We start from the raw sequence: 22,046 nt of genomic DNA, 5'->3' as shown, positions 1-22,046 counted from the left end.
TAAGGGGCTGCACAGTTGTTCTTTCATACCATTACACAACCACAAATAGAACTGGCCCACTTTAAGCGAGGCATAACTCAACAGGAAGAAACCCCTTTCATATTCAGGGGGGCGAAAAAAAAAAAAACTTGACCTCTGGGTTCTTCACATCACTTTCTTTGTCAACAGTCTCACTCTGTCACTTCAAGAGTCAGACAGCAGCCAGAAACACTGCTGGTGAGAACCGACTCTGAACTTGCAGTGTGCGCACATGACACATGACCCAGTGCCGAAAATTTCGCGCTATTCTCACAGAGCTGAAGTTCTTATGTAAACACAGCAGATGTGCGGCTTTACTTTTCGGTGCGCTCAGGTAGTTAGCGTGACTTAATGTTACTCAAACTGACCAAAGGGGATAAAGTTTAACCATAAACACACGTTTGGCAGCTTCTGTGTGTATACAGTATCCCGTGAAAATAACTACTGTTGTGGCTGATTAATAGGGAGTGAAAGCAGCAGCTAGGCTGACATTAATGGTGCTGCTGTAATTGTCACCCTATTAGTAATGCCACACGACAGCCTGGGTTTCCGTAGTTACAGCTGCGACTAACCAAACCTTGCAAACAAAATACCAAACAGGCTCATTTATTTGTGTTACAAATTGCTCCTTTCAAAGCCTTCACTGAAGTCATACCACTTTGAGCTCTTGCAGCCCCTCGAGTTGGCAGCTGTGGTATGTTGATAGAGCAGACAGAGCCCTGCCCTGTTGAGTGTGATACCAACAAGCTGCACATTTGCTTCAAGTGTGTTAGCTGAGCTTAAAATCAAAGGCACTGTCATTCATGAGAGTGCACCAGTCTCCGTTCAGCTTTACTTAAAAGTGACTTTACACAGTCACCTTGCCCGCTCGGTGGATAACATTTCCAACTTTGGGACCAAAAAAACAACCCCAATAAACTTTTACTTGAAGGAAACTATTTGGTTGGATCAAATTGGATCACAAATGTTCAAAAATGCAAATCTCATTCTGATCAATAGATTTAACTAAAAGCTGTCGATGATCATCAGCGGTGGGGAAACCAGCCAAAGCCAGTGCTGGTGTATTTATATCGAACAACAGTTTTACAGTTGGCTGGAGGAAGGTGTTCAAGGTGGATAACCTTGAACTGCTTGAACACATCCAGCACAGTGATACTATTATAAGCTGGAGGGGCTTAAGCCTATACTGGGATGTGTTTCAGATGTGCCTCAATAACAGGGGTATTAAGTTGCCCCTAAAATGTGGGCTGGAAATAAAGGGAAGCAACTTATTATCCCACCGTTTTCTGCAAACAATCATCTCCGTTCTCCTGGACAGAGTTAACCTTTTTTTTTCTCTTCTGTCATTCTTTCTTTTCTCCTCTCTTTATTCTTTCTCTTCATTGTTTCCATCAGCGCATTTTTGGTCCTGAAGCTTCCGTTTTTCCCACACTCTCCACTGTCACACTAGTCGACCGCAAAAATGCAGGACAGAGAAGAGTGTGAGGGGGCTCAGGAATTCCACATGCAGAGGGTAAACACAACCACTGCCAGGAAGACACACATGCACACACACGAGCAAACACAGCACCTACATGGCCTCGCTAACCTATTCTATACAACCCCTACACCACGGCACTGCCCTCTTAACTATTTTCTTGCCAGGTACAGTTTGTCCAGTCCAGTCAGATGACTGGATGTAACACGTCAGCAGAGCCAGGGCTCTGCTCGGTTGCGGCATCAGCAGGCCTGCAAACTTGCAATGAATGAATTAAGTCAAACAGAGAAATGCACTGTTGGGACTCTGGGGTAATTCACACACTGTAAGGGCTTACCCGGAATACTACAAAAACAGCCCGTGTTCCAGTCCAGCGGTATCCTTTCCTCTTAAACATTAAATAAGTGTGAAGAGCAGTTCACCGCTGCAACAACCTACTTTAAACAAACAGTCAGCGCCGATCACAAAGGTTTGCTGTTGTTGGGTAATTTTGCCAGATGTTGCAGTAATAAAGTCATAAAATAAGTGAGGAAAATAGCTGGCAGTTCAGCCCGGCTTCACTGCTTTCCTTTTATTTTTCCTTATGCAGTCTTCAGCTTATCTCCAAACCAAACAGGATTTAAACGGCGCTCCGAGTCCAGGCCCTTTCACTGAACCACGTTTTGTTTACGGTTCAGGCAGAAATCAGGCCTGTGATGAGGTTGTTTACTGAACGGGTAGATACACCCTGCGGCCAAAAGACTGGGAGCACTCCACTACACGCATATTCGAACTCTCATTAGCATTAGCCATGTCCTGTTGAGCTCACCAATCCCATGAACTCTGTCTCATTCCACAAGCGGGGGGGTGGTGGAGGACCTGCCACCACACTGCACTATGTCTGCGATAAATTAAATGAGCAGTTTTCACATATGAACTATGGGAAGTGTAATAGGGTGAAGGAGGCTGGGACGTTGTCCGATCTTGCCCTTTTTCACGTGTAGCAAAAAAATGGAGATAGTCCGCTTCACTCTTCTTCATTGCTGTTAAATACTGCACTTAGTTTCTGTGAAGAAGCTTTCTGAGCAGAGCGGACAGTAGGCAGGACCACTGACACCCACTCGCTCGATCATTTAATGACCAGTCCAGCTGTGACGTACCTTCACATTCAGACATTTACCTCTGTCGGGTGATGTCAGTAGAGGTTCAGATGACCTTGGCTTCATTTAACTTAACAATGCTCTATAACTGTCATATGGTTAATAAACAGAGTGATCCAGAGCCAACATTTGTCTTACTTGACGAGACGCTTTGCAGTCGTTCTCCTGACTTGTCCCTCTCGGGCACCGCTGGGTGGCTTTGGAGCAAGAGCTGGGCTAACACAGGTCTGGACATGGCTTAGGCCATGGCTTTGATTGGGCAGAGTGTGAAAGCTGGAAGGAGGGCAGCTGGATGATTTTGTGAGAGCCTGGCTATGTGGTGTCTGGTCTGGAAATTGAGCCTGTGAAACCAAAAAGAAAACAAAAGTCGGTTACTTATGGGCAATATCAAACTACTACAATAATCAAGCTACTTTGAAACTTAACCAACAAAGCAAAGAGGTTTGAGACCTTTAATTTAAACTTTGGGCAGAGTACAGTACAATAAGAGCAACTACAAAGGATGACTACTCACTGGTAAATCTAGTGATATTATAGTTTGCTTTAAGGAATTCAAAGGATTTTCAATAACTAGCTGAGAGAGGTTAACATGGAGCATACAGTTGTGGCTTCAATGGTTTAAAATGATACTGGACCAGTGATGGTGGCTGTGGAGTGATTACTAACCCTAAAAACGAGCAAGCTTTTGTAAAACTCAGCTTTTGAGAGAACATAAACATGTTACAAAGATCTTAACTGAAATATAAATCCAGTTTCAAAGTTTCAAATTTGATGTGTAATTTGAAACATACTTGGTCAAGACATTAACTGTGTACAACCGCAGGCTGTATACAAAGCTGCAAAAGAAACAAAACATATACAGTATGTTCCCTCATGTACTGAGCCACCTCTCATTTGAAACTGAGAAATGGGTGCAGTGATTTATTGAAACATGTGTAAACTTACATGTTATACACATATATAATATAATGTATAATGTAAAAACAGACTTGGTTCAATTCTAACAAGCTTGAACATCAATATTTGGTAAGACTGCCTTCATTCTTTAACATGTTTAAATGTAGTCCTTGTAGTCAGTTTTGACAAAATCTCCAACACCAATGGGTGTAATGGAGCCACAAAACCAAGACAGAGCCTCTGCTGTGTTTTACAGACGGCTATAGACAATCACTGTAGTACATCTCTCCTGACCTCAAATCCTCATTCCATCATTCATCAGACGTGTTGCCGCTGATGTTCAGTCCACCTCTTGTGTAATTTAAAATATCTCAGCCTTTTCTCCCTGTTTATTTTAACCTTAATAAACGTTTCATTTTAATTGTTTGGCATCATGTAGCGGTAGATCACTGTTGGGCCATTTGCTTCATCACAAAATTCAAAAGGCCAAGTAAAAGAAAAACAACTCTCCCTCGGTTGGTTAAATGTGCCACAGACTGACATGCGGATTGTTCCTCACATGTGTGTAGTGAACTGTTTAGGACAAAATAAAAATCAAACTCCCTCCCAAAAAAGGCCTAAGGAAGTTGGAGCAAATTTGGAATGGGTGAGTCATGGAAAAAAATGTGGCCTTTGGTCATTAAGGTGAAATATCAAAGTGCCTGACATAAATTAGTGCAGATATTAATGAAATGCCATCCGGTATCAAAACAAGCTCGACATTTTTTCGCAGCTGGCTCCAGTGAAAAGCAAATTCTTCACATTATTCATTTGTTTATACAAGATCTCTTCAAAGGCTTGTGAAGAGGGAAAATGCTGTTGTCTTTCTGACATAATATTTTAGAGCCACATTTCATTCTGTCCTTGCAATGCCGGGGAATGCTCGCATACATTCCTTCCACATCTCACGTCCACGCTATTTTCTCTGCAGCTTTATACGGCTATCTAACGAGCTAATGGTTTTCCAGTTTCACAGTGTGGCCGTTCAAAGGGCCGACAGGGAATATCTGATGTAATTTCTGTGTTGATAAATGAGAAGCTAAGTTTCCTGGTTGCAAGGCCTATGGCCACAATTCAGCTTGAGCGGGGCCAGGAAGGGCACCTTTCTTTGGCTGCCAGGTGGCCCCGGGCCAATCCTGTGGAGGAGCCGTGCAGTCTGCACCCAGTAACTGGAACGTGGACTGGAGTGCCGGAACAGACCCCTGTCTCTTTCTCTCACACTGAAGAACGTGTATGCACACGAGCACCCACATTCGACTAAGAACATCCTTTTGTGTATTTATATTATCAAAAAGTATTGGTAACTTTCTCCCAAGGCCAGGAAATCCAAGAATTTGAGATAAAATACATTTGTATCAAAAAGATCAAAACCCCTATCTAATGGCACTAAAGAATGAAATCAAGTCACTGACAAATTCCTTGGCAGATTAAGGTCTATACCATGCAAAACGATTTTGCCTAAGAGCTAAGCAGTGGCACACATTGCCATGACAGCTGGGGAGAAGGGAATGAATGGGGTGGGATAGCCAAGATTTTAGGGAGGGTTGCCTGACTTGATGGTGAGACAACCATATCTAGAGTCAGCCCTCCTATTACCTCAGTTTAAGAGGGTGAACAACAAAAAAGCTCTGTCTTCTGACTCTTTGTACTGCTCTGTACACATAAAGTCCTTAAAGGCACAAGGGATTTGAAATTGTAAGACATATTCATGCCACTATATGGCTGAATTATGGTGGAGCATGTCACAGATAAGACAAACGTGGTTAAATGTGTTTAAAGTACGAGAAGAGATGAACGGAACAGAGAAGGAATCATAAAGTGCCTTACGTAAGGCTGCCGACCAAGCCAAAAGAAATATCACCTCAATTGCATTAATTAAGTTCCAACCAAGATGAGAAACAATGACGTGAGGCCAACTCCAGTACTCGGAAAAAATTGGGCGCATCCAGTCATTCCAGCCTTTAAGCTGTCCCATGGCACTGTCCTGTCTCCATTTCTCTCAATCCATAGATTCAGTCCACCAAATCCTCTGGAAAATGGAAACATACATCCTCCTTCTTGGTGAGATCTCCTTTCAAAGTCACTGCGCTAAAAGCGAGAGCCACTCTTTTTTAGTCTAAACATTAAAAAAAAAACAAACAAAGAAAAACAAAAAACTCCTACGCTAAGGCCTTTCTAACTTTCTAATCTCCCTGTAAAAACAGCCAAATCACATCTGTCACGGCTTGTTAGCCATAACTAAAAGGTTTTTTGCCGCTACATTTCTACTGCTAAGAAAATCATATTCCGAATTTATTTGTCTTAAAATAGGAAAACTAATGGAGCTATTTGAAAAGTCAAGATTTGCTGGTACCCTCAAGAGTAGAATTTCTTGTCTACTCACCTTCCCATATGCCTAGTAGAGTCATTCACTCAAATGATGTGATATTGGAGAGAGTTGTTCCATTTTGGTCTTTAGAATTAAGCTACTGTCTCCACCAAACACTGTTTTATTAGACAGTTTGGAAGGCGAACCTCTAAATAGCTCTCCAGAGGCTAACATGGAATCTCTTCTCTTAACGTGGGTGCATTTTGCACTATTTTGCAAAGTGCAGAGCTTAGGTAAGGACATAAATTATACAGACACAAATATTGAGGTTTTTATGGGTTAAAAGTTCTTAAGGTTAAGTTCTACATGGTGCCATTACTGAAAACCAACAAAGAAAAGAATCTGAAAAATAATCTTATTGTGTTAACAGACAAGTGTCTGTGCTATTTTTATTTAAAAAAAAGAAAGAAGAAAAAATAGAAATGCAAATACTACCAATGGAAAAATGAGCAGTGCACTTGTTTAGCATCCAAGATGCTAAATGAAAACAAACATTCTTTACTAAGAAAATGATACATCTTACCTGATGTCCGCAGCGGGTCTGGTCCAGAAATTGATGATGAGCCTTAAGTCTCTGTTGCTGCAACTGCTGAATAGCAAACTGAAGCTGGTAGCTCCCTTGGGTGGGCTGGTAGTGCTGCTTGGGTGTCACCCCTCTCACCAGGCTGTAGTCATTGTGCATCTGCCAGTCCTCTTCCTTTAGCGGCCTGTGGCTTAGAGAGAAGTGACACAGATACACAGGGTGAAAAAGTAATATACTTCAAACCAACAAAAAAACAAAGTCACTCTTTCTTCTGAATTGCATATCAGTGACATTTGCACCCCAAAAAGTGTTCTTTAAAGACATTTTCTGGCAAGAATACAAACAATCAGTTTTAGCTTCGCTCTCTTTAGATCAACTTTCGACTGGCTGGCTACCCCTTGTAAACAGCAGATGGGTGGGGCTGTCGTGCTCACGGCTAGAGCTTTCTGTCTATGACATCCAGTCTCTTTGACAGCGTGCAGATCCAAGACAGGAAACACTCTTTGATACCAAGGATTTAGAGTAGCCTGAATCCTGACATTTTGACTCACAGGGGTTACCTATGCATACACTGACATCATTATTTGAAACTTTGACCATGTCCAGGCCTCAGTTTCACAGGCCTAGAGACCTGTTGGTGACCCCCTAGTAACCGCTGATTGCTAGAGTAAAATATTATTCCCTAACTGGTCACCAGGTGAGATCAGATGCAGTCTAGAAGATCTAGAAGGTTTCTACGGTTGCCTGTAGTTTGCAAGGAAGATGACAACTTGTCTGCAAACACTCACCATTTACTCTCTTTACTAACCATTAACCGTCAAAACTGAAATGTGAAAAGGTGCAATGCCAACAACAAACAGAGAACACTCACCTTCAAAATAAAAGTAATGCCTTCCCAACCAATTATTCATTTGAAGGCAGTCGATCGGTGTTTCTGTTTTATGTCACAATGTTTACATTTTTACAGCTGCTTGGCAAGCAGTTTGAGGGGCCACCATGGCTACCAGCTAGCAACCAAACCAATTACAAGGTATTTTATTAGTGCAGCACTGTATATAACTTTGCAACCAATTTCACCCTAGCAATTGCATGCCATTTGAAGAACACAAATTCAAGCCTTGGTGTGATTCAAGCCATCCACTGTTGTTTAATATATATGACAGAAAATAAGGAAATGCTTGCTTGAAACACAGATGTTACTACTCTACTATAACTCATGCTTTGTTACACAACAACAAAGGATGAGTCCACAAATAGCTTAATATATTTACTCACTGCTACCTCGTCAGTTATTTTACCATGCATTCCAGGCAGATGTGACAATAGCTATAAACTCCATGTTGAGATGCAAGACCACCAGTAAAAAGTGAAACAACAAGACATCTCACAACATCCTAACCAGTGGCCGCTGTGCCCACAGAGCCTCAAATCAAAGTGTGCAAATCAGAGTGAAAGCAGAGGGCAAGCCTGTGGCAAACACAGGCTGAACTAAAAACTTTTCCTCCTCGCTTCACGTTCCATCCACATCACAAAACCACAACCTGGAAAGCAAACCTTTTGACGAGCTCCACAAGTTTGTAACTGGATTATCTGTCATTAGGCCTAAGCCTGTTTCAGTTTTTTTTTTTTTCAACCATTTTTGACCACTGTTAAAGCAATGAAGTGACCAGCCTCAGCCTTCAGACATGCTTAAATCGAGTCTGTGGAGTCTGGTGTGCTGTTGTATATATACACCACCTCAGCCAAAAATAATGCCATAAAAGAGCACTATTGGGAGCTGCGAGGAAAAATATAAAAGGGGAAAAAAGAGAAAGAGATACGCGTACAGCTAAAGAAATGGGATCCCTGGAGGTCTTAATGACAAAAAAGCTCTTGGAAATTCCTCCCACATGCAATAACATTTGTCTATTGGTCTACAGTTAAAGAAAACACTGCACACTTAGATTCACAATAGCTACAATATTTTTAGGACCAAACTATGATAAGTGCTAAAATTAGAATTCAATTAATCTTGAACAACAATGCATAGTGTGGGATAATAATCTTGTGTTGCTAAAATGTAAAAGAAAAAAATAAATTCCTTCCCTGTGTGGCCAAGACACAAGGGATCTTAAACTCATGTGAACATGTTATCCGCCCATGCATTTCTCAGTTCACATAATAGCACATATATTGCAAAAACAACTGCTGTGACCAAAGGCCAATACATTTTTTTTTTTTTGCTCCTGGAAACAAAGGCTCGTCTGTGAACTTTGCAAGGCCAGAGATTCTACATCACCAGGAGACAAAACAAGAACTTGTTCTTTGTTTACAGCAGCGATTTCCTTTGACTTGGCTGCAGTTTGCAGACTGGACCGCGGGGACCTTCAGTGCTACCATTTTATTACCATATGGTCTAAAATGGACTGTCTCAGGTCAAAAGCACAGGCTTTCCTTGAGTACAATGTCGCTATAAAACCTCACAAGGGAGGGGGGTGACGGGGGGAAACTTGTCAACACAACACCACACAAAAAAACTACTACAGATGACCATGAATTTTAAAAACAGGAGGAAGCACTTTTGTCCAAAACAGCAACCAATAAAATCTGATTTTTATTTTTTCTTAAATGAGTGAGCGGAATAGTTTTACATCTGAGTTTCTCATCACAGCACATGTGCGGAGCTTCAGCTATCTGGGACTTCCCTCACTGCCGGACCTCTGCTCGTGGGTGTCAGCTTACTCCCCACTGTGCTCGCCATCCTTTAATATGCTGATATAACTTACTGTAGAACAACACAGCCGTGCGAGTTGAGCACATGTGCGGCATCAATCTAACTCAGTGTGAATGTGGGAAAATGTACCGTCTGAGATGACATCATGCCAGATTATCTCAAAGCCCTGCCTGGTCAGTGTAAACATTAGCAGCCTCAAGAGTGTAGGGGTATTTCCAACCATTAATCAGTGTTTGTTTATCGTGTTTTATTGCAAAAACATGACACCAAGTAGGTCTGTTCTTAAAATACAATTTGATGAGTTCAGCAGTGCCGGGGATGATGAGGCTTACATTAGGGCAGTGGTGAGCAATGTGGGGTACTGAAAACTACAAGTGCTTTCTTCCAAGTAGGATGATAGGTTACTTTTTAAACACTTCTGTTTTAAACTCACACAACTTCACTTGAAAATCCAAAAAAGGAAAGCTATAAAACAGTTCTGGATAAGTAAAATCAATGGATTAAAAAAACAAACAAATGAAAAAACAAAACAAAACAGGGATTATAACCATTTACACTAAAGGCTGAGTCAAATTCAATCAATTTTATGTATATAGTGGGGCTGGGCCATATTATACCGTTCACGGTAATACCGGTATAATGTTAGGCAACGATAGGAAAATGAAATATCGCGATAGAATGGGAGTAAAACGCGCATGCGCAGTGCCTTTGTTTTCATACGCACATGGCCGATTGTTGAGTGAAACAGATGAACCAGAATTGGTTTGTAAAAATGGTGCAACTTCAGTGATGTGGAACTGGTTTGGTGTTTGTCCGTCAGATACACAACAAAGCACATTTTTTTGCAGAACATGCAAGCGGCCGTTGTTATTGTCATATTTGTCGGACTAAGATGCTCTTAAATCTGGGAGTAATCTGGGTCCTAAACTCCGTATTCTTCAGGTCAAACAACACTGCAGCATCACTAAGAGTTAAAAACTGTCTAAATTCTTTCATCTTTAATAAAACGATCAGCATTGCTGCTTTACCAGGTGTAACTATAAAGTTTAACTTCCAGGCATCCATGAAAACAAAAGTTATTACATTTAACGGAGTTAGAAGTTAGCAGGAAGCTAGCGGAAGTTAGCTCGCTAGTTTCGCTAGTTACCTAAGCATGATATTGCATGTTCTGACTGAGAGATTTCTGAAAACATTCAAACGTACAGCTCTGCTATCACTTGCAACATAAATGAAGACAGGAAACTAAACAGCAGTGACGTTTGTAGGGTTACTGAAGTTGGGCTAGCTGGTATATAATGATGTGCTACGTGATCGCTAGCGACACAGCTATGTTAGCATAACATAAACAGTGAAGCTGGAGGACGAACACTAACACTTTTCCACTTATAAAAGTTAACGTGAAGGTTCTTCATGGTTAGAGACAAATGCAATCGCATGGCAGGATGCTGTAAACGGACCAAACTTCAGTCAGGAGAACAACTGAGATAATCCATCCACAATACGAGGTTAGTCATTAATATACTGCAACAACATGGGAACAGAGCAGCTGCCAGAGAATTCAACATTAATGAATCAATGGTACAGAAGTGGAGGAAGCAAGAAGAATGAGTTTAATAAAGTTTGATTTATCTGACTGCTTTGTTTCGCTTAATGTGCCTTATAATCCCGTGCACCTTATGGTCCGAAAAATACGTACTGCACACTGCAGTTTAATGTTGCAAAGCACCTCTTTTTAACTTCAGTGGATATTATACATGGTTATGCTCAGGATATGTCAGCCCATTTCTACTGGAAATGCCTTTTGGTTAAACTTTCAGCAAGGAATTTGCATTTGCACTGTTACATTTTTATAAAGCTTTAATGTACATAAAAACCAGCTTCTTGTTTAAGTGAAAATAAATGGAAGGTTGTCTTTTTGCGCTAGTAATGTTGTGGAGTTGTATTTTGTCTCGCATCAATTATATCGTCGGTTATATCGTTATCGCAAATTTTCAAATATATATTGTGATAAATATTTTTGGCCATATCGCCCTGCTCTAGTATATAGCGCCAAATCATAACAACGGTTACCTCAAAGTGCTTTATATTATAAGGTCAAGCCCCATGATACTCCAGCCCCCAGCAGCTTATGCCTATTGTTGTGTAACTAAGGGAGGTTAAGGGTCACCTGAATTACTGAAAACAATATAACAGAAATTGATGTAAAAAAAAAAATGAAATCCATCTCGTCTTGTATCAGTGGTTTAAGCTGCTGGTGGTGATGGTGTAATACGGTGGAGGATAGGTTCTGAACCCCTTTGGAGCAATTGAGAATTTTCTAAAACTCCACAGCCCACCTGGGTGTTGTTGCTGACCGTTTCCATCCCTTTATGACCACATTGGACCCATCCTCTAATGGTCCTTTCCACCAGGATAACACGGCATGTCACAAAACTTAAATAATCTCAAAATGAGTTCCTGAACATGACAGTGTTCACTGGTCTTAAAAGTGCTCCACAGTCACCAGATCTCAGTCCAATAGAGCATCTTTGGGATATGGTGAAATGGAAGATTCACATCATGGATGTGCAGCCAACTGCTATCATACACCCAAATCTCTGAGGAATGTTTCCAGCAGCTTGTAAAATCTGTGCCATGAAGAAATCTGAAGACAAAAGGCAAACTGTAACTAAAGTGGTTGATGGCAGCATACATATGATGGCCAAGATACCACAACATATTACCTGATGGAAATAGTATGCTCCTGTTTCATAATAACCAAAAATACTATCATGATGAATTTCCCTGCATATTTTGTAATGAATACATTTATTATTTTTATTTTATAAATAAAAAAACATATGATTTTGTCTTAACAGTAATCCAAAAACTTAAGACCTTCAGATTACTATGATTGATAACAAAGAGAAGCAGCCAATTGATTCTCTTTGTAAAGTCGAGTTCAGAGAGTTGTTTTCTAACGACAAAGGAATTTCTGCTGTAATCAATAATAAAATTACATGCTTTTTACAATGCATCGATGGATATTAACATTTCCTGCACACACAACAAAGATTTTTCCCTGCATGTCTAATGTAAAACAAACTAACACATACATCTAGAAATTACTACTAGTTTATTTGTTTTTAGTGACTCAGTAGCATAGTTTACAGATTCCCTTGGCAAGCAAAATGTCACTGGTTGAATTCCAGCCTGAGACACAAATCCCCTCTGGAGTTATGTCAGGAAGGGCCAAATCAAACATGTGGAACCACCTGCTACAGCAAGTCCTTGTGACAAGGGAAGGGACACACACAAACATTCAAACACATATATGTTATTTAGAAATTATATTAAAACTCAGTGCTCTGTATTGCATGTCCTGTTTACATTGTTGACAGTAGTTCTAAGAATATGAAGTATTTACCAGCTTTAAAGGTTAAATTTTGAGCAGTAACTTCATACTTGTTAGTGATCCTAAGACGAATAGTAAGGGCTTTCCACACAAACCTGCAATGGATTTAAAAATAGCTGGTGCAACCCAACCCTAATTCACGGTCACACATTTGTCAGTTCCATAAAGCAGATTATATACAGTACATATAACCATATTGCACACTGTGGGAATGAAAACTGCTTTAAAGGTGCATGTTTCTGCTGAATGACTAAATCTGTTCCCTGGAATTTCACTTGTTCTTACCTTAAGGGTTTGCCTTCCCATTGCCACATCTGGTTTCAATCAACGTGAATAAAAACATCTCTCCTTTTAAATTCAAAGGAAGAGAGACATCAGACCAATTTTGTGGGAATCTGTCCCCCATCAAAGAATTTTTACATTTTCACCAGCGTTTTTCTGATTACTCGAGCTGTTGGTTTAGAAAATGGACCGCCTTAAAACCCTTTGGAATCATTCGCCTCTAGAAAATTCAACCAAGTAAAACACCAATCTAACAAAGTATTGAACAGGACTAAAAATACCTTGTGTAAGCAGGGTTGTGGCATTTCTCAAAACACAAAGCTGGTATGAACGTAGAGGGGAAGAAAACAGAGAGGAACGTTTGCGGCTCTGGTAATAAGACAGCAATAACTATTCACATAACAAACACAAATGGTGAGAACCAACCATGACCAGCTGCTGACTTAATAATAATACATGACCACATGGAGGTCCAGTGCAAACTCAGACCACAAGCGGTATTAGCAAACTTAAGTAACAGAAAATACTTTTAAACAAAGTAAAAGGTGTCAAGTATTTCAAAGTAATCCAACACCTCAATTTATAGGTACACTGAATGTAAATTATCATAAATGTACCAGGAGGTCCGACACCGGAAGAGATCACCAACTTACCCCATAAGTATATGAAGATGGGCCGTATGGGTTCAAAGCCCCCTGACTGTCAGCACACTGAATTTAGGCAGGAGCTCTAAGAGTGCTGATGCAGCATACCTGGCAGATCCTGGCAGCAGCACTTCAAAGAGCCATGCTACACTTTGAAACCCATCATACTTCACCCCTGTGGTTGCTTTAAGAGCCAGTGCGCTTAACAGTTTCAGTATGTTTGGCACAAGCCATGAGCCCGAACGTAGGGGGAGGGGGCTCAGGAAATTCTGTGTTTTAAGAAACAGAGTCGGGATGAAATCAAGACATTTTATCCTAATATCTTATTAAAGACATTTCATGTAGATAATTCCTAACCAAGGGCTCGGTGTTCCGGGGCCCTCAAGAGCTTTTTGTATTGCAAGTAAACGCTAATTTATTTTCTCTCTTTAGATTTGTGAAAGTGTAATTCTGAAATGTGAATAGCTGAAAGGCAAACCTGAACAAACATTTTTAAATCTTAGAATCTCTTTTGCAAGAGCATCGTGGGCCAGTTTATTTTCTGATGAATGAAGTGTTTAAACATGATATGGAAAAGCAAATGCAATGTCTGAAATCACACTGTAACTCTGATTCGTCAGAGGACTGCATCGCTCAAAGCGTGATTTCTGTTGTGAATCTATCTGTAAAAATGATATAAGCTATTAATAGTCTCTCTTTAGTTTGTGGGAATAAAAACATTTTTAAAAGGGAAAAGGCCAGACATTCCAGGAATTCCCTGACAGCTCCATACATAAGGAAGGGCAGGACTGGAAAAACAGAGTCCAAAATCAGGGCCAAGCAGTCTGAGACACTGCCACTCACACATAAGCAAATAAAAGAAGAAGATGACACACTTAAGGTTTCCCCTCTTTGCCTATAGGTTTATAATCCTGGTCTGGTGCCATAAGCCATGATGATGCGATCATTTTCCTTCTCCTTCCTTCCTCCTATTCTCAGCGCAGTGAGCCGGGGTGAAGAAGGAGGAATTTCAGTGGGTACTGAGGCGAGAGCCTTGAGTAGACAGACTTTGTGGGTGTTGACATTGTACCACTGCCTCCAGCACCGCTCCAACAGAACGCTTTCAGCTGCCAGCATGCTCCACATAACGCCGACACTCAGCAGCCAATTCTACAACTACTTATGTCCACGGAGCACAGCTAAAAAGGGGAACAAAAGACCCAATTCCCTGCCTGCAGATAAACTAGCCTGCCCAAAGGGGTGTTGGAAATTCTCATTCCCTTTCCAGAGACAAACTTCTTTAATCTAATAAATTGTCAGAAGCCTTTAAAAAGTCTTTAGAATGTAATGAGCCTCACCAAACAGGCTTTATACTTACTGTATATACTACACTAAAGCACAGTACTTATAGTAATTATAGCATAAAAGTGATTATGCAGACAATCCCCAAGACAGTAGTTTAGCCAAAGGGAGTCACACTGAACAGCTTTTCTGAAGCTTTTACAAACATTAATCTTGAGAATAGCAAAGAATATTCATGAAAGTTAAACATTAATTTGAATGCTTCAGGCATTCTTAGATTCTGTGTGTCCTGACTCCAACATCTGTGCACATCTCAAACTTAAGTCTGTCAAAGGAAGGACACGCTGTTTACCTTGGCAGTGAACCCCACTGAGACTGTAATGCACTAATCTGTGTCTGCTGCCTCAGGGGAGAGCAAATAAATAGTACACATGAGCACAATGGTGAAACTTGACCAGAAGCAGCACTGAAGCTTTTGCAAAGTAGCAGAGACACCATATGTGCTAAATGCAAAAGCGAGCTAACAGAGAGGCATCTGTGAACCAATTCTGAAGAGTAAATGTAAATAAAGTGTGCTTTCCAGTGCATCTATATCCAACAAATGCAATTTTCAGATGTGGCTAAACCAATTTTTCTTTTAAAGAACAGAGTCGTATTAAAATGAAATTCCAGTCGCTGTGCACCAAAGGTTTGGCCTTCAGCTTTGGGAGCCCATCAGCCTTTCGTTCTTCCTCCTGTTCCTTCACCTCCTCTTCTGCTTCACTGTCAGGGTTTTGGTTAATGTTACTTTACTTACATGTTTGACGCTGTCTCAAGTGTTTTATGCCCAAAGTTGAAACCATACAGCTGTCCATCTACTGGTCGTCTTAAATTAGCTTGAGGCCTTTGCTGTACTGGGACTTTATTTATGCTTACATTCTGTGCATATACAGACTTTACAATGCAGTAGAAAGCATCTTGGATATCTGGATTTTAAGAGTTCTTTGTTGAGAACTCATGTTGGATCCAAACCATTATTCCAAGGGGAGATTATTGTAAGTTATACTTCCTTGGACTCACCCAGTGCTGTTCGGTAGATCTGTTTCAGGGTGAACAGCTCTCACTGGTCCTTGGATTGTAGCAGCTTTAGGGTTCAGTGTGAAGCTCTCTCTGCTCAGCATCTTGTTCGCCAGGTTCAGGTTGGTCAACTGTGGGCAGAGAGGAAGGCTTAAAAACTTGAAGGGAGGATTCATCTTGATTGCATTTTACAAGCATAATGTACTTGTAACCGCACTTTCTGTATAAGTACAAACAAACATCTCGCTAATAGTGATCCCATGTCTAAATACAGAGAAGTGATGAATAAGATTAGGTGGAACATTGTGTTTCTTCATACGCCAATCACCTCCATCTTTCGTATCTGGGGGCTGTGTGAAATGTACACACAGCACATGGCGCAGCCAGTCTCCGCTCAGCACTAAATCTAAGCGGTCCCCTCCCCCTCCTGCATCCTCAACAGAATCAGCTATCATGACTTTCCAGGCCAACAGTGTTTGCAACCACATCAGCACTTGTGTGGCAAAAGCGCCCCAGTACTGCTCTGTGCTAGCCTGGGAATGATGCTCGATGAAATCTGGTGGGAGAATTAAACATAACGCTGCGGTGCTTTATTTACTTTATTTCCTTCTGTGCACTAAAGGACCAATGGGAAAAAAACTGAAGCTGCTGGGCCTTGCATGGCATTAATAAAGAGAGTGTTGGCGTTTTGTTACATAGCTACAGCTCTGGTTTATTGGGGTTTATTAAGGTAGACTGGTCATATGTTTTTATAAAGTGTTTAATATAATCTGCAGAAATTAAAACAACCTTTGGAGAACATGTAATATAACATGTCAAGAGACCAAAATGGGAGTATAGATCTGTCAAAAGAAATCTTTTCACTCAAGGCACAAGCTGTGTATGCACATATATGCCCATCAATATATCACAGCCCAGGAGTATATTCACTTCATTGATGTTCAGCATGTCTGGCTTTACTCAATTTCAGTTTCTGTTTTGTATATGTGCCCTAGCATGAGAGTGAGTAATTACGGAGTCAACTGTGCAACAGGGTGTTGTTCATGTTTACAAAGTTCTCCATTTAGTCCAGCAAGTGATTTAATGACTTCAAATCTCAGTCCTGGAAAAAAAAGCAAAAAGCAAATGTACTCTAAGCCTTTAAGTGCAAAACACTGAACTACTTTACTCTGAAAAATAAGCTGCTGCCATGTTGAGGATTAACTACCGACAGGAAATACAGCAAACACCTTTCAGATAGACAGAATAATATACAGTCATAAGGAAGCCATAAAACTGCCGCCTGTGTGGTCTGGTGCCATCGCAAAAATCTCTGACTGAAAATAAATAAATAAATAATCCAGCGATGCAGAAGAGGAGGTGAAGGAACAGGAGGAAGAATGAAAGGTTGATGGGCTCCCAAAGCTGAAGGGCAAACCTTTGGGAAATATGCGACAAGGTGGTGATAGAGACAACCAAGTTGCCACTCCCCTGCTTGGTGCCAATTTGCCACATTCCTTGATTTATAAGCATCAATTACCACAAAAAAAGAAGAAAAAAAAGGTGGCTGCTTGTTAAGTATCAACAGAAATCACTCCCCCATGGTGCTTCTGATAATGAGACCTCACACAGAGCTGAGGGGCTGACGCTGCTCACCACTGTTTGGGCCGGCCAGCTTCAAACTCCAGTTCCTAGACCCACCCCCATACCAACCCCAGCCCGCAGACTGCAGGCGAGCTGAAGGCTGAAGAAGGAAGGTGCAGACCCTCGGGCTCCAACAGGTCTGCTGAATGAATAAGCAGTTAGATGCCGCCGATCAGCGTGGGGCCTGAGCCAGGTTTACACATCAACAAAGAGAAATATCAAAGACCTCACAGTGAGAGGACTACTGCAGAGAGGCCAGATTCTTCTTCCTTACATGAACCATTACACAGATCAGTTTACAGTTGCTTAATAACTCAACATAGTTTCTTACTCAAAGTAGTTGTAGCTGTTGAGTCACAGAGCTGCAGAAGCTGAGAGCATAATAAACTTACATGTTGTGTCAGCAGGTTGATGTGACTGGAGCTGGCATAGTGGTGAGCAACCTGCTTGTCTGCCAGTTTCTGCAGGGCTGAGATGAAGGCCTGCTGGTTGGACTGGGCCTGGGCGGTCAGAGTGCTCAACTCCCTGAAAGCTCCCACTGAGTTTGACTTGAGCTTACTGGAAGTGCTCCTCCTGATCACTGAGAAAGAAAAACAAAAAGGAAAAGGTGAGAACATCTTTGTGAATTTGATTTGAAACACCAGCACGCCGTGCAGGAAAGATTACCTTGGCCTGCAGATGTGGGTCTAGAGAGCTTCTGGCTATAGATGTGTGTGGCACTTGGAACGGACGAGGCCGCTGCAGAGCCAGCCATGGATGAGGTAAAGGACTGAATTCTTCTGAGCACCTGTGTCGATGGCCCTGTAGTCGCCGCATTTGAGCCCGTGGGCGCAGCCGTCCACAGGACCCTTGGAGGTTGTGTGACCACATGGGCAGAGGTGTATGCGGGAGGGTCAGAAATACTCTCAGAATGGCAGAGGTGAGACTTTGCCAAGGACTGTGCATAAGATGGTGGCTGAGGAGGTGGAGGCGGCGGTGGACAGTGAAGAGGCAGGGATGCAGGAGAGCAGTGCTGCACATGATTGTGCACGCAGTCCAAGGTCACAGGAAAACTGGAGCGGTGTTGAGACGACTGGACTTCTGGCTGGGTTTTAACCATTCTTACTTCAGCCCGTATGTCTTCAGGCAGCAAACAAAAAGAAGGCTGACCATCAGTGGCCTTATTGTCTGAGTCGGAGCTGACTTTCCCTGTTAGGAGCGACAACTCTGAATCCGCTTCCACGGCCAAAGCTGTTCAAAGGAGGAAATAAGCCAGAGCTCCTTTATCATCAGTTACTCATTCCTCAGCTCTGACACACATTTGTTTTCCCGCAGTAAGTTCTAATCATTTGAAGCTGACCTTTTCTTCACCCCAGATGACTCAATCTTTTTTCCTTTCACTGTTCTAGATTCACAAATCTAAACAGTTCCTGTTTACTATGCTTGAATGATAAAAAATTAAAACATGAACCAGATGTACAGTAGAAAAAACAAAAAGCATACATGGGAAAAGAAACAAGAAACTCACATTTAGAATTATCACAGTTTCCTGAATCTCTTGAGGCATTTGCTTCACGAACATCTTTCTTAATGCCTCTGACTTTTGTTCCTAGGAAGACGGTGGCCGATTTATTTTTCTGCGTGTAGAATGTCAGTACTTCCTCCAGGTCGTTTTCACTGTTAGTTCAAGAAGAAAAAAAAAAGACATGAAATAAATGTGTGTAACAGAAAACTTGGCTCAAAAAAGTTGAGCCAAATCACTAACCTGGCTGCACTGATGTACTCTTGAAACACTTTAGGATTAACACAACGCTCCTCTTTACTAATCTCCTGTTTTTTCACCATATGTTCAGTTTCCTGGGAACATAGAGAAAAGAACAGAACTGCAGATGTACTTTGACTGTTGGAAATAAACAGCTCAATGTCCTTTGTGTTTCAAGCACCTCTCTGAATTGTAATTCTGCAATGACTCTACAGTCTGGGAAGGGGTACCTTGTTATAACAGTGGATAAACTCCCCTAACTGATGGGACAGGATGCGTCTGCGGTCTTGGAGTGGTAACTGCCGACTGGGCAAGACTACCTTTATGTTTTGTTGAAGGTTACTGGCTGCTTTTCTCAGAAAGCAAATCACGAGCTCCTGTAAAGACAAAGAAAAAAAACTTTTATCATCAGTTTCCCGAATCACTGATTCATTGAGCCGTCTCTGTCGTCTTAACTCTGGGTCTGACTCACTTTAAAACACTTTTGAATTTAAAGATCAGAGATAGGCACGATTTTACACTGATTTTCCTCAGGTTTTTTAAGGTTGCTGCTGATGATGATGATGTATGCCATTACAATGCAAACTTTCCAAACAGACTCTCTTTTACAGAGTCCACGTTTTCCTTCTATGTGGCTACAAATGCCACGTGCAGATTTCCACGGTGCAGATGAGTAACAGAGGAATAATAAGGGAAACTGACATGCACACATACATACAGAGAAAACAAAGTTACAGAGTGTTCGATTGCTTTCATTTTTTACAAGGAGTTAAAAAAAAATGCTATAGCTGTACCATTTGATCGTTGCCATTGTCGGGCCAAGCTGAGATGGTGTTGTCTCTGCTTTCTGCTAACAGTCTTTGCTGGACTCGCTGCAGGTAAGAGGAGAAAGCAATACGAGCCTGCACTTTGCTGAAGAGGAGAGGTAAAAGCAGAAAAGAGAGAGGAAAAAGCATCAAAGGCAAAGCAAATATAAAGCAATGAAAAATAGAAATATGCAACAATAGCTGATAACAGAATGCTGTTGGAACACAGTGCATCTTGTCTGTATCTTGTCCTGTATCAGTATCAAAATGACAAACTGTCTTCGTGGCCCAGGTGAACCTGGAGAGAGTACTGCCAGAACATTGTAGCTGTCAAACACAAACAAAGACATGCTATACTATAATTTCCCAGCTTCGTGCACAGTCCTGGCAAGCACTAAGGAATTTCTACAAACTCAGACTTGTTATCGTAATTCTTCCTGAAATTATAATTTCAGGCACACGTTTGAAATGACAGGAGACTGCAGCCTTTGTTGAGTCTAAGTACAGTGGTGAAAGCATATTGTATCTGCGTGTCTTTATTTAAAGAAAAGTGAGTGTCTTGATCCTCAGCAAATTTTGAACCCTTTACATCTGCTTTTATACCATTTTCAAACAATGACTGTTTACTTGTAGCTCAGGAAAAGGAAAGCTACTGCCTGTGCTAATAAACCAACGTTTATTTACTAGACGGTCACAAACTACTTAAATTGCGGGACCTTCTGCAGACCCATCATGAACCTTAACACTTTTTCATGCCCCCTTTTACTGAAGTGCCATGTGCTTCAATCTAAGTTAAAACTGTGTTTTCATCAAAGCAGAAAAAGTTAAAAAGTAAACTATTATGTCTGGACTCAATGGCGTACAAGAATAACACTGACTTTCGTTGAGGCCCAGCCAGTCAGAGGTAGTGAGAGGAATTAAAACATCAACACGTGTAAATGTTCGTCCTCGTTTCTACCTGCAACTTCACAGTACTCCTTACTCAATGAGGACGAATGGGAGCAGCAGCCCAGAATGCAAACTGACCTGAGTTCCCAGCCCTGTTGAAGGATGTTGAGCAGGTTGACTGTAGGGCTGGCATTGTGCACGGCTGCCTCTGAGCTGGACTGAGCCTTACTGTGGCATCGCTCCAGTGGTGTGGCCACTTGTTTTCTTTGCTCTGCTACCAAAGCCTTGTGTGAAACTGGCTCAAGAGCTTGTTTCACCTCCTCCTGAGCACACTCCTCTCCCTCCTGACTGCTGTTCTCAGTCAGGGAGGCCTTGGATTCCTTCCCTGAGGTATGCAACACAGCAAGAAAAGACAAATGTCAGTTGCATCACTGGCATTTGGGATAAAATACACACATGCACTCAAAATAGGCTTTTTATTGTTGCTGCAATGAAATGAACTCATACAGAGTCATATTTGGCCAACCTTACCGTGACACAGGGGAGTTATTTATTGGAACCAAAAGTGCATTAGCGTGAGATGTTGTTCTACTTAGCTACACTCTTCCTAGTTTTGGAAAAAAAAAAGTTATTTCAAACTGAAGGAAAAAAAAAAGAAAGAACACATTGAGTTTACCCGATTTTTTCTTCCTTGCAGCAGAGCCATGAGTCAGGTGGCGCTGTCTCCTCTTTCGTGCCTCCAGAGACAGCAGCTTCCTCTCATACTGGACAACGTGACAGCCATGGACCACGTCCACCTGCAGCTGCACATTCCCATTCACATTCCTGCGAGGCAGAGCAAGACGTGTCAACGCAATGATAATAACAACAAGAATAATGATTTATATGGATATTATCAACAAGTATAAAGCAGAGAAACAGCTGTAAATTTCAACTTTAAGTTAGGTACTGCAGCAGCAACCATCTCCCTGAACTCACTACCTAATGAATATGGAAAATCTTAGCTTAGTCGGGGGACAAATCTCCAGTCAATACAGTCAAACCTGTGGTTAAATTTTGAAAGCCTGCGCAGATTCAAATAACCTAAATGAACGTTGTACTACAATAACAAAAATGCGGTTCAATAAAACGGCACAATTCATCTGTGACTATCTTTC

At 41.4% G+C, this 22,046-nt stretch overlaps 1 protein-coding gene across 7 annotated transcripts in view; it reads right to left on the bottom strand.

Annotated features, from left to right (window-relative positions):
• The window catches only part of ttll5 (tubulin tyrosine ligase-like family, member 5), a 66,134-nt gene that overhangs the window by 16,998 nt on the left and 27,090 nt on the right, over positions 1-22,046 (bottom strand). For 6 of the 7 annotated variants that reach the window (XM_004540699.3, XM_076877686.1, XM_076877688.1 and 3 more), the window contains 11 exons: positions 21,566-21,714; positions 21,028-21,274; positions 19,990-20,107; positions 19,426-19,572; positions 19,199-19,290; positions 18,962-19,110; positions 18,121-18,684; positions 17,847-18,034; positions 15,835-15,962; positions 6,462-6,651; positions 2,773-2,975 (listed from right to left, as the gene is read on the bottom strand). In XM_004540699.3, the coding sequence (XP_004540756.1) occupies positions 2,773-2,975; positions 6,462-6,651; positions 15,835-15,962; positions 17,847-18,034; positions 18,121-18,684; positions 18,962-19,110; positions 19,199-19,290; positions 19,426-19,572; positions 19,990-20,107; positions 21,028-21,274; positions 21,566-21,714 (2,175 nt within the window). The remainder of the gene's footprint in view (positions 1-2,772; positions 2,976-6,461; positions 6,652-15,834; positions 15,963-17,846; positions 18,035-18,120; positions 18,685-18,961; positions 19,111-19,198; positions 19,291-19,425; positions 19,573-19,989; positions 20,108-21,027; positions 21,275-21,565; positions 21,715-22,046) is intronic. The other variant, XM_076877687.1, reaches the window with a different exon arrangement.

Source organism: Maylandia zebra, linkage group LG19, assembly GCF_041146795.1.
Source record: "Maylandia zebra isolate NMK-2024a linkage group LG19, Mzebra_GT3a, whole genome shotgun sequence".
In the NCBI taxonomy this organism is placed as follows: Eukaryota; Metazoa; Chordata; class Actinopteri; order Cichliformes; family Cichlidae; genus Maylandia; species Maylandia zebra.
This window is presented reverse-complemented; position numbering and strand designations above follow the sequence as displayed.